At 37.2% G+C, this 13,768-nt stretch overlaps 1 protein-coding gene and 1 non-coding gene across 2 annotated transcripts in view; one reads left to right on the top strand and one right to left on the bottom strand.

Moving 5' to 3' along the window:
• The window catches only part of NIBAN1 (niban apoptosis regulator 1), a 215,984-nt gene extending 207,061 nt beyond the window's left edge, over positions 1 to 8,923 (bottom strand). The window contains exon 1 of the mRNA XM_073803451.1: positions 8,872 to 8,923. Coding sequence (XP_073659552.1) covers positions 8,872 to 8,908 — 37 coding nt within the window. The 5' untranslated portion in view covers positions 8,909 to 8,923. The remainder of the gene's footprint in view (positions 1 to 8,871) is intronic.
• A 1,276-nt stretch (positions 8,924 to 10,199) lies between these two features.
• Positions 10,200 to 10,308, top strand: LOC117309712 (U6 spliceosomal RNA). Its single transcript, XR_004524030.1, has one exon. It is a non-coding gene; the product is annotated as a U6 spliceosomal RNA (small nuclear RNA).
• The last annotated feature ends 3,460 nt before the right edge of the window (positions 10,309 to 13,768 follow it).

Genomic DNA, 13,768 nt, shown 5'->3' with positions numbered 1-13,768 from the left:
GAGACATGAGCTGAATGTGAGACATGCTTCCATAAGGAACAAGGCAGGTTCAACATGCACTACCCTGTATTCTTGATCAACTTTGCATGTATCCTTTCTTCTGCTTCTTTGCAGGTTACAGGTGAAAATGAAAATGATCTCAACCAACTCGTCATTCAAACCAAGCTTTAAACCTGAATCAGCCTTTGTGATCTGACCTGCCTCATCAGGTACAATTGTAAATATACATCATCTCATCTAATCCTCACAAAACAAGGGGTGATGTGGCGAAGACAGTGCTCAACAATGACTCTATAACCCCCTGTGCATTTCCCAGACTCCCTTGCAGATAGGTTAGGGCCATGTGACTAGTTCTGGGCAATGAACTGAGTAGAAATAACATATGTCTCTAAAGGCCAAGGAAGTTAAAAGCCGATATGGAGGTCCTCCATACCTCTCCTGCTATAACATTCCTGGATTGGAAGCTATTAGTCACAAGAGGGAGCACAGCTGTCACATCCACATAGGAAACTATGAAAACAAAAAATATAATTTGTTTGTGTTAAACAGCTAAGATTTCACAATTTGTAACTTCAGCATAGCCTATCCTGTCCCGACTAACATAGATAATATTCAGAGTATTTAATAACTAGTACAGAATGGGCACTGACATATCAGAATGAATGTAACGAACAATCAGAACAGACATGGGCTGTACACAGCTGGTATGGCCATATGAGTCCATACCAGTTGAACAGCCCAAAAAATAACTCTACAAACTTATCCCAATTTCATAGTTGATGAAATGTATGAAGTTCAGAGAAGGTCAACTGGCCCGCCTAGAATCAGTGATTTCTAAGTGATATTCAATCCAGCTCTTCTTGCTATAAAGTCTGTTCTCTTCTAACTCTACATTCTATTTCCTACTTGTTGCATGCTTAAGTTATCTCAACAACTCATCACAAGTTGTTTTTGATGCTGCAGTAGAGCTGTCCAAATAGTTTGTTCATCTAAACCATGGTGGTATGGTCCAATAGTATCTGTTTATTATTGCTGAGTTTTCTTTAAATTGAGCCCCTTCTTGTTTCCTATAGAATGTCAGCATTATATTTTGCTTTTCTTTTAAATTTTCTTCTGTCATTATTCTTAATTAATCCTGAAACTGTAGTATTTAAGTTGATACATCCAACTTTATGATATATATTTAAAAGGCAAGAGAAAACTAAATTGGATGAAATCCTGGCTTTTGGCAGAGTTCTTTTGCTCCTGCTGCTCATTCTTCATTTAAATTCATAAGTCTCTTTTCTCCATGACAGGATAATCATCTCCACAGCAACTGACTATTACACCACAAAGGAAGATGCCTGTGAGTGAGAACTGACCAGCAGGAGCTGAGCAACACTCAGGCAACAGAGATTCTATTTTCACACAAATATCTCTAATTATAAAAAGCTAAGGAAGAACTATATCGTTCCCTCCATCCCACCCAAATACAAGCAGAGCTATTGCTACATAGTTTCTCACAAAAATATGGTACTTTCAACGAGAGCTTTAATAAGCATATTCCTATGTAGAGATGGTATCACCTATTATTGCAAGGCAAGCATGTATCTAGACTGAAAAGCAGGCACTAGTTAAATTAAAATCACCAGATTATGGCATGATTCAAGAGTAGAAATTAAAGCAGGATATGTTTTACATATTGCTAATAATATTCAAACAAACAACAAGCCAAAAGTGAAAGGAAAGGTACAGAAATGGTTACTGGCCAAGCAATAATTATTACCAGGGCTGCTCTTTCCAAAGAGGAAATTTGGAACGGGCATGGTGGTGGTCAGGAGCTTGTATGGGTGCTAATCACAGCAATGATAACATGCATTACATTTGAAATGGGTCTGAACACTTTACAACACAATTTCAAGGCAGCACTTTCACTGGCAGGCAGAATTCTCTAGGGAATCTGAAACCATAGTATATACTGGTGATGGAGTCCAGGAGAACATTGGATGATTACTAGATGCTGTCTACTACCCACTGTTTTTACATTGGTTTCATAGAATTTTAAGTCAAATCATATTTATAATCTATAATACACAATCTTACAAGTGACATACGTTGTTTGAAGAATATCAATCTCTTCTCTCCCACTAGATGATAAATATCTTGAGGGCAGGCACCATATCATATGATTATGCTATTTCCTATAATGTTCAAGACAACCCACGATAAAGAGGTTCTGTCTCAATATAATATTGAAATGACAAGTTCCTCAGATCTGTTACAGCAGGGAAAAAAAAATCGTTGAAGTAGACACTATCTCTCTGCCCTTTTAGCCCCAAAGCTCAGATTAGTTGGATGGTAGGGTGACCCCCCATTCTGGATTCTCTCAAAACCAGAGCCCTCCCAAGTTGTCTAACCTGTTAGTCTCCTAAGAACATGTAACCCTTAAGCTGGATTCCGTTATCAACCATGCCAAAGAAGCTTCCTCCTAGCACCTTAAGTCTCTAGCCCCTGTACTCTTCTGACTGCATCTGACCTTCCTGGATTATCTCTGTTGCCACTTTCTGCATGCTGGTCCCCAAGCTGACAAATGTTGCTGGAAAAAGTCAGTGAACTTTGTTGATGTTGCCTTCTCTAACTTCACACTTGTCACCTCCACAGAGCCCATACTGCTGCCCAGGAATCTTTTGGGTCATCTCTTACTGATTCCTTAGCACTGTCTATATTGGGGATAATATTCAAAAAGTTTAACTACTATAGCAGAGGCACCATCCTTGAACTGATACAGCAAGGTCTGAGAGAGAATCCCAGCTGCACCCTGTATTTACCTCCTTTTAAAAAAATTTATTTTTATTTTTTATTTTGGCTGCACTGTGTCTTCGATGCTGTGTGCAGTCTTTCTCTAGTTGTGGTGAGCGGGGGCTACTCTTCGTTGCGGTGCACGGGCTTCTCATTGCGGCAGCTTCTCTTGTTGCGGAGCACGGGCTCTAGGCACGCAGGCTTCAGTAGTTGTGGCATGCAGCCTTCAGTAGTTATGGCACATGGGCTCAGTAGTTGTGGAGCACAGGTTTAGTTGCTCCGCCACATGTGGGATCTTCCTGGACCAGGGCTCGAACCCATGTCCCCTGCATTGGCAGATGGATTTTTAACCACTGTGCCACCAGGGAAGTCCCTGTATTTACCTTTTAGTTGCTGATTGAGGCAACTTGGGAGAGAAGCGAGGTTGCAGGAGCAGCAGATATTTACCAGCTGATATGAAAGCATGTCAATATTTTAAACAACCAGTACAGCTGTATGGTTTGAAACAACTGAATATCAGTCCTGCTTTCAACTATGACTTTTCTAAAAACTGTCTCTCCTTTTTTTCCTGCCCCCATTCAACATCAACCTTTCTATTTATTCATTCAAAAAATATTTATTGGGCTTCCCTGGTGGCACAGTGGTTAAGAATCCGCCTGCCAATGCAGGGGACACGGGTTCAAGCCCTGGTCCGGGAAGGTCCCACATGCCGTGGAGCAACTAAGCCTGTGCGCCACAACTACTGAGCCTGCTCTCTAGAGCCCGCGAGCCACAACTACTGAGCCCTCATGCCACAACTACTGAAGCCCGTGCACCTAGAGCCCGTGCTCCGCAACAAGAGAAGCCACCGCAATGAGAAGCCTGCGCGGCACAGCGAAGAGTGGCCCCTGCTTGCTGCAACTAGAGAAGGCCCGTGTGCAACAACGAAGACCCAACGCAGCCAAAAAAATAATAATAAATATATATTTTAAAAATAATAATATAAATAAATAAATATTTATTGAGCACCTTGCATCATTTTAAGTAAACAAGAGACCCAAAAAACCCCCGTCCAAATGGCCTTACATTCTAGTGGGAGTCATAGGTAAGAGAAAACAAATACAGTAAGTAAATACATAGAATGTTTAAAAGTGAGAAGAGCTATGGAAAAAAAAGAAAAAGGAGAGGGTAATGGAGTTCGGGACTGCAGGGAGCAGGTGAAGATTTTAGACATGGTGTGAGGGTTGGGCTCACTGAGAAGATGAGGAATGAGCCATTTGATGGGGAAAAGCTTTCAGGACAGAGGAAACAGGCCATGCAAAGTCTTACATTCTAGCAACTCCTCATTATGCAGAGATAATTTAAACTCCAACCTCCTGCTGTATAGAGATCAAAGTTATTGGTAAATGATCTCTTTGGCTTTTCTTCCTTTGCATCTCTAACACATCCTTACATTTTTTCTTTTCCTTCACATCTTAGATGAATAAGTGCTCCTCCTTCCAATGTCCACTGCTTTCCCGTGTCCTCCCCATCCTCCTCACCTCATTTACCCTGATTTCCACCATCTACAATCTCTTCCCATTCTGTCTCTTCAGATAGGCAGCAGTCTTTTCTAAATTAAAACACCATTGTCACTTGACCTAAATGTTTCTTCTAAGTATAGGCTATTTCCTCCGTTTAAAATCAAATACTTTCAATTTCCTCACCACCGATATTCTCTTTGGCCTCCGATTTCTGCCTTCTGCCCGCTTCAGACAACTTAAACTAATCTCTTGACTCCTGAAGTCAAATTGCTCCTGGATCCTGTTCACAGTTCTGTCAATTGATAATTATCACTGTCCAGGGAAGATTGATTTGGAAAGGGATACCCATCTACAATTACTTGTATTAAAATCAGGATTCCATTTGTTAAAGTTGTAAATCTTAAAACCCTGGGGTTTTTAAAATGTAATTTTATCTTTTATTGTGGTAAAATACATGCAACATAAAAGTTACCATTCAATCATTTTCAAGTGTAGAATTCAGTGGCATTAGTACTTTCATGATATTGTATAACCACCACTGCTACTATGCACTTCTAGAACTTTTTCATCATCTCAAGCAGAATCTCTGTACCCATTAAACAAGTATGCCTGCTCCACTCTATCCCTGCTGGTAAGCTCCATTCTGCTTTCTGTCTCTATGAATTTAACTATTCTAGGTGCCTCGTATAAGTATTTGTCCTTTTGTGCTTGGCTTATTTTACTTAGCATGATATTTTCAAGGTTCCTCCATGTTGTAGCATTTACCACAATTCAGTCCCTTTTTAGGGCTGAATAATATTCCATTGTGTATATATACCACATTTGTTTTTCCATTCATCTGTTGATGGACATTTAGGTTGTTTCTACCTTTTGGCTATTGTGAATAATACATCTGTGAACACTGTTGTATAAGTATCTGTTTGAGTCCCTGCTTTTAATTCTTTGAGGGTATATACCTAGGTGTGGAATCCCTGGATCATAGTTAATTCTATGTTCAACCTTCTGAGGACCTGTTAAACTGTTTTCCACAGAGCTGCACCATTTTACATTTCCACCAGCAATGCATAAGGATTGCAAGTTCTCCACATTCCCAATGACAAATGGTATTTCTCACTTTTTGATAAACGATGTCATAATCGGTTAAAGTGGTATCTCATTGTGGTTTTAATTTGTATTTTCCTAATGAGCAGTGATGTTGAGTATCTTTTAATGTGCCTATTGGCCATGTGTATATCTTCTTTGGATAAATGTCTATTCAAGTCCTTTCCACTCCTAAAACATCTTTATACTTTCTAATTGGGTTTTTGTTGTCACTGTTGAGTTGTAGGAGTTCTTAACATAGTCTACATATTAATCTCTTAACAGATACATGATTTGCAAATATTTTCTCTAATTCTATAGATTATTTTCACTTTCTTTTTTGATTGAAGTATAGTTGCTGTACAGTATTATATGTTACAGGTGTACAATACAGTGATTCACAATTTTTAAAGGTTATACTCCATTTATAGTTATTACAAAATACTGGCTATATTCCCTGTATTGTACCATATATCCTTGTAGCTTATATTACCCCTAATAGTTTGTACCTCTTATTCCCCTACCCCTATGTTGCCCCCCCCTCCTCTCCCCACTGATATCCACTAGTTTGTTTTCTATACCTATGAGTCTGCTTTTTTGTTATACTCACTAGTTTCTTGTATTTTTTAGTTTCCACATATAAGTGATATAATGCAGTAATTGTCTTTCTCTGTCTGACTTATTTCACTTAGCATAATGCCCTCCAAGTCCATCCATGTTGCTTCAAGTGGCAAAATTTCATTCTTTTCTATGGCTGAGTAGTATTCTGTTGTGTATATATATACCACATCTTCTTTATCCATTTATCTGTTGATGGACACTTAGATTGATTCCATGTCTTGGCAATTGTAAATAATGCTGCCGTGAACATTGGGGTGCATGTATCCTTTCGAATTAGTGGGATTTTTTTGTTTTTTTCGGATATATACCCAGAAGTGGAATTGCTGGGTCATATGGTAGTTCTATTTTTAGTTTTTTGAGAAACCTCCATATAGTTTTCCACAGTGACGGCACCAATTTACATTCCCACTAACAGTGTATGAGGGTTCCCTTTTCTCCACATCCTTGCCAACATTTGTTATTTGTGTTCTTTTTGATAATAGCCATTCTGATTTTCTTTTTCACTTTCTTGATAGTGTCCTTTGATGCACAAAAGTTTTAAACTTTGATGAAGTTTAGTTTATCTATTTTTTCTTTTGTTGCCTGTGCTTCTGGTGTCCTATCTACAAAATCATTGCCAAATCCAATGTTATAAATATTTTACCCTATGTTTTTTAAGAGTTAAACCTCATTTTTAAGTTCAACATATTCTATTTATAAATCGAATAATTTAAAGTATAAAAGGTCACTTTTACTTGTTATTAGGCTAATATTCAGCTAATTATGTTTAAAAAAGTTAAATTCCCCTAAAATATTTTAAACTATGTTTTCCAATTTTATATAATCTTCAAATACTTCAAATATCTGACAGAATAAACAGCATGATTTATCTAAACATTTAAATAATCAACAAACACATATGGATTATCACAATATTATAAAACATAGCCCTAAACTACTACAAAAATGGGAATTCAATACTTCTGAGCTATATCATAATTTTCTATATATTCCCAGGGTTACAGAATCACTTATCCAACCAAAGGTAGCAGATTTTCCATCCTACTTGGCCTAAAATTTGGGGCACAAAAATGCATAGATTGAGGTCTATCAGAGATTATGAAGTTAGGGCTCTTTCCTGAGCCCTTTCTTTCAGTGATGGTCATTCTCCTGCCTGCCCACTTTCTTCCAACCTAGTAAATAGATATCAAACACAGAATGAAATCAGAAAGGAAGTTAGAAAAAGAAATACAGATTGGAAAGTCCTAGTCAGAAACTGAGAGTTAGAGTTGCTGAAGATCCCAACAGACCGAGCATATGCCCTCAGACAGACCCTTTGTTCCTTTTAAACAACATATTTTACAACCTTAGATGTTACTGTGACTTGGTAAGAATCTCCTCTCTGCCTAATTGAATTCTATATTATTTTTTTGTCTTTCTTTTGGCCTCCCTGTTATTGGCAAACCTCTAAAACTTAAAAAACTTTAACCAATATGGACTGTGATCCTCTTTTTTTGGAAACTGTTTCCCTTGCTTTCATGAGGCTACAGTCTCCTGGATTTTCTCTCATCTGTCTTCACTGCCTCTTTTGTTCTTGGATCCTTTCACTCTTTTTTCCTCCCTACACTGCATAGAGGTGACCAAGCTCCAAGTTTCACAGCAGAGCCCTCTGGCTCTCTCTATAACCACTTTCCATTGGAATCTTCAGCAACTTTAACTCTCAGCTTCTGACCAGGACTTTGCAATCTGTACCTCTATTTCCAATTTCTTTTTTGAGCTCAGATCTGTGTTTTCTATCTACTGCTGGAAATTTGCACCTAGATTTCTTGCCTTTAGTTCACACTCAACTCATCTGAAATAAAATTCTTTATCCTTTTCACAAATGAACACCCTCTCTGACCTTCCCTTATGGGTACTAGTATTCTCCCAGGTGCAAGACATGAAAAGTGGTAGCCTTATAAAAGAGAGGATTGGGAATTGTAAGGGCAAAGGGGGCAGTAGGAATGATAGAACAAAATTAACATATCTAGAATAGAATCTTCAGAGGGAACAAAGCAAAACACCAGGACTTAAGGGTTACATTCCGGATCCCATTCTAATTCATGGCTACGTCTCTTGCTAGGTTTAGTTGCTATGGAACAGAGTTGCCCCGGACCAAGTTCAAGCTTTGTAACTCCATCTGTTGGGGAAGGACAAGCTTCCTGGTGGGCTAAAGCTTTCTCCACTAGTTTTAAAAAACAAAGCTGTTTTAATACAATAGAGCTCAAGAGTTTTTCTTTTCAGAAGCATCCAAGCAAATCCACCGACTTCAGGGCCATAGCTCTTCCTGAACATTGACTCTGAGTATTCTGTTCTCAAGCACCCTGTGGAATTTTTGGACTCCTTTCTCTCACTTCTCACATTCAGTCTGACACTAACACAGGTTTTCTTTCTCAAATATGTCTCTCAAATGTGTGTATTCTTTTCCATGCCCTCTATTACCACCAGGTCCAGGTTCTCTTTACCTTATTCCTGAAGTACTTTGGCCAGTATTTGCTATCTCTGCCAATTGTCTTTTTCTCTCCAATGATCAAGTCTTATGGTCAGAAAACACCTTGGAGTAAGCTAGTCCAAAGTCCATCTAACTCTTGTATCACTTCCCCAGCGTCTCTTACTGTTCCTCTAACCTAGGATAATTAATCCACCTCAAGCACAGTGATGAAGTTGAGTACCATATTACTTCCTGTTTTCAAAAACTTCCAATGGGCTTTCCAGAGTAAAATTTGAACTCCGGAGCTCATATTTAAGTAAGGCTCACACGACATAATAGTCATCAACCTCTTCAGCCTCACACCTCACCGCAGCCTCTCCACCACCCACAGTAGACCACTTACAGTTCCTCAAATTCACCGTGCAATTGAACTCTGCTTACCTGCCCACTTGGTTCCCTTTATCCAGGAATGTTTCATTCTCTGCTTACCAAAATCCTGCTTATTCTTCAAGATCTAAGACTCAAATTCTCCTTGTTTGAAATTGTCTTCTCTTCTCTGCTCCCACAGCATTTCACTAATATTAAAGAGGAGAATGGCTTTACTAGTAGTTGTGCATATGTTTGTCTCCTTCAGAAACTGTGAGCTCCTTGAGTATATATATTATGTGGTATCTTTGGTTTCTTGAGAAATTGAGAATCCCCTATTCTCCTGACTTTCTGCTTTTCAGACATTTTGGTTGGTCTTATATGCGGCAAAGTGTTTTTACATAATTATTAATGAAACATTCAGTCTCTCACTCTGTGCTAGCAGTACAGGGGCTGCAAGATTGAATTCTTGGCACAAATAATACATTGGGGCTAATGACTATAGCAGTAAGAGTACAACTGCTTTCCTGGCACAAAATTGCAATGGGGTAAATTGTAACTTCTAGTGCCTGGTGGTGGCAACATTTTCCTCATTAGACCTGCTCACGGAATGTGGTTTTGGGCATTCTTCCTAAAAGCTTAGCCTTGAGTTTAATGTTCCAAATATTCCAAGCATTCTGTAAACTACTTCATACCTTTTAATAAAAATCCTTTCCCACTCCGTCAGCTAAAGTCAGCTTCTGTTGCTTACAACCAAGAACGCTGACTGATAAAGATATTTTCCTTAATTCCCCATAGACCAACTAAGTCAGGATCATAATATTTAAAAGACTTTACTGAAGGGTCAGGGATAACAAAATGAAAATACTGTATTAAAAGTAACCTATCACAGGTTACTAGATAATTGCTGCTCTCGGGGGCTACAAGCCCAGCCTGCGCTCACAGAGAAATTTCATAGGTCCCTGTGCCTAGTCTCTGAAATGGCTACGGGTGCAGAAGCTAGCTTTATCCCTACCATAGCCAATTATCCTTAATCACAGTGTACAGTGCCTAGGGCCCACAACACTTTTAGGAAGCCATGAAAATGTTTTTGTTTTAGTTTTTTAAAATAGAATTTTAAAATGAATATAATTATAATAAATATAATATGTAAATTATAATAAAAATATAATAATGAATCCAGCCTGGATTATACAACACAGTCATAAAATAAAATGTGTGTGTGTGTGTGTGTGTGTGTGTGTGTAAAGCAGAACAGTGAAATAAAAAATAGACCCACACATATACGGTTAATTGAATATTTATCAATACAAAGGTGCCAAGTCAATTCAATGGGATAGGAAAGCCTTTTAAACAAATAGTGTTGGAACAACTGGAAAAAATGTGTGGAAAAAATAAATCTTGAGTACTCATTTCAGCGGCTTGTATACTAAAATTGGAATGATACAGAGAAGACTAGCATGGCTTTTGCACAAGGATGACATGCAAATTCGAGAAGCAGTCCATATTTTTAAGACAGTTGATTTTAAGGATTCTTACCACACACACAAAAAATAGAAACTATGTGCAGTGACAGATACGTTAATTAGCTTGATAGTGTCAATCTATTCACAATGTGTATATATACCAAATTCTTTAATTAGAACAATCTAATTAAATAATGGGCAAAAACCTAAACAGACACCTCATTCAAGAAGATATACAGATGGCAAATAAGCATATGAAAAAGATGATCAATAGTATGTGTCATTAAGCAATTACAAATTAACAACAACAATGAGATACCACTATATACCTATTAGAATGGCCCAAATACAAAATACTAACAACCGAATGCTGGTGAGGATGTGGAGCAACAGGAACTCTCACTGTTGGTGGGAATGCGAAATGATGCAGCCATTTTGGAAAAGAGTTTGGCAGTTTCTTACGAAACTAAACATACTCTTATCATATGATCCAACAATTGTGCTCCTTGGTATTCACCCAAATGAGTTGAAAAGTTATGTCCACACAAAAACCTGTATATGGATGTTTATAGCAGCTTTATTAATAATTGCCAAAACTTGGAAGCAAGCAAGATATCTTGCAGTAGGTGAATGGATAAATAAACTGGTACATCCAGACACTGAAATATTAATATGAGCTATCAAGCCATGAAAAGACATGGAGGAATCTTAAATGCATATTTCTAAGTGAAAGAAACCAATCTGAAAAGGCTACATACCGTATGATTCCAACTATTCCGGAAGAGGCAAAACTACAAAGACAGTAGATAGATCAGTGGTTGTCAGGGGTTCAGGGAAGAGAGAGATGAATAGGGAGAGTATACAGGAATTTTAGGGCATTAAAACTACTCCGTATGAAACTACTCTTTATGATACTATAATGGTGGATGTATGTCCAAATCCAATGAATGTACAACATCAAGAGAAAATCCTAATGTAAACCATGGACTTTGGGTGCAGAATGTTGATAGTGAGGGAGGAGGTGTAGGGGCATGAGGTATATGGGAATTCTCTACACCTTCTGCTCAGTTTTGCTGTTAATCTAAAACTGTTCTAAAAAATAAAGTCTATTAAAAAACTGAGAGAGAATATTCTTATACATATACCTGATAAAGAACTTATATCATTATACCATTATAAAGGACTCCTACAAATAAAAAATAAAAGGATTTAAAAACCCAATTAAAAATAGGCAAAAGACTTGAACAGACATTTTACAGAAGTAGACATACAAGTGGTCAATAAGCTCGTGAAAAGATACTTAACATCATTAGTCATTGGGGAAATATTAATTCAAACTACATTGAAATTCTACTTCACACCCACTAAAATGGCTAAAATGAAAGATTGGCAACATCAGTTGTTGGCAAGTGTATGGTACAAGTGGAACTCTCATACACTGCTCATGGGAGTATAAAATGGTACAGCTTTTTTGGACAACTGTTTGGGAGCTTATAAAATTATACACCCACTTAATGACCCAGCAGTTCCAATCCTAGGTGTTTATCCAAGAGAAGGAAAATATAAATTCACAAAAACTTGACCAAGAATATTAATAGCAGCTTTACTCCAAAAACTGGAAACAAACACAAATGTCCATCAACAAGGTTATGGATTTTTGAAAAAATGTTGCATATTTATACACAGGAATATTACTCAGTAATAAAATGGAATGAACTACTAATACAACAATATGGATGAATCTCTAAAACACTGGACAGAGTAAAAGAATCAGACACAAAAGAATATGTATTGTATAATTCCATTTATGTGACTTCAAGAGCAGACACACTAATCCATAGTGATAGAAATCAGAACATGACTGCCTATTTGGGAAGGGAGATTGACTGAAGGAGGACATAAAGGAACTTTCTAGGGGTGATGAAAGTGTCTTATATCTTGATTGGGGTGTTGGTTACATGGTTACATTTGTTAAAGCTCACCCAGTTGTACACTTACCAGGTATTGCATTTCACTGCATGTCACTTTTACCTCCTTAAGAAACCTTAAGCTTGTTAAGCAAGACATATCATTTATACATCTTTTTCATTTTCTTTCCCCCTCATGCCTAGAAGAATGTCCAGAACACAATGAGTACTCAATACATGTTTGAGGAAAGTTAAACAAATGAACAAATCGTTTTGGCAGTTTATAGACGTGCAATGAGAAATTCAGGTAGCTTCTTCCAGGCATGTGTCTAGTTTCCTTCAATAACTTCTTACAGGGAGAGGGACCTTCCTTCTCTGCTTTTCTTAGACTGTCAATGATCACTCTAGCTTTGAGCAAATTAACTCTCTTTGGTGTTCAATATACATGTATGTGTGCACATGTGGACGTCTCCACAGTATGATCAGTTGTCTTGAGTTTTTCTCCTGTGATAGAAACTGTCTAAATTGATGAATTATTTTTAAAATTTTATCTGATCATATAAATGGATAGTAAAAATAAACTGAAAGCTAAATCACAGGTACTTTTGAGAAAAGCATTTTTGCTTAACTAATGATTTTTAAGATAATTTTCCCTCAAAACTAGACGAATGACTACAAAGTTATTCTATATTGTGCATTTTTTGTCTCAAGACTGTTTCCAAACTAAAACACTTATTATGAGAAATCTCTACGAATAATTTCGAAGTATTGAAAAATAGAAAGTTTATATAACTGTAGGTAGATATGTTAGGCTAATGTAGAAAAGAATCTTTTTTTCCCTTAGATATAATCTTTAAAATGAAATTACTTTCGGTACTTAAATGTGATCTGAAAAGAATAGACTTCTTTATAGCTTCAGTTAAAAAAAAAGCAGATGTCAGACAAAGATGTGTTATTGAATTCTAGCTATTGAAATGTGATGTCTGAAATTACAGATGAGAACAGAGAAAATAGGGATGTGTAAATATTTACATATCAAAGCTGTATTTTCCGAGGATATTTTGCTTTAGATTAAGTAAAAGTTACTCAGAAAATCTTAGATCTTTGAAATATTTTTCAAATATAATTGCATTTCAATGAAAATAACGGCATTTCAAAAGCCAGAAGTTTCAACAAGTTCCAGATTAAGAAATGAAGTCCCAGTTAATTTGAAAAGATGATTGGAGAACTTTTATTTCATTATATGACTAGCATAAAAGGAAACTTCTGAACCATGTACGAGTTCTGATTCTTTACTTTCAAGTTGAGGTCACATTCCTCTCCCCTGTCATGGGATAGTCTCCTCCACAAAACACACATCTGTTTTAAATTCCCGCCACATGTGATAAATCAATGCATAACAGATAATAAATTTGGAAGACTGTATTCCTATAGACTTTGGCTTCTATTCTTTTAGCCTTTGCAAGTCTGATGATTTTTCCATTCTTAGCTCACACAGAATGTGCTTTAGAACTCAGAACTTGTCTCCAAAGGCAATCAGTGGGAAACTTCAAATGATCAATCCTTGCTGTGTCTCTATGAGCTTTGAAAAACTGAACC

Source organism: Tursiops truncatus, chromosome 1 (genome assembly GCF_011762595.2).
Source record: "Tursiops truncatus isolate mTurTru1 chromosome 1, mTurTru1.mat.Y, whole genome shotgun sequence".
Taxonomy (NCBI): Eukaryota; Metazoa; Chordata; class Mammalia; order Artiodactyla; family Delphinidae; genus Tursiops; species Tursiops truncatus.
The sequence above is the reverse complement of the archived record's forward strand: the minus strand, read 5'-3'. Positions and strand labels throughout refer to the sequence as shown.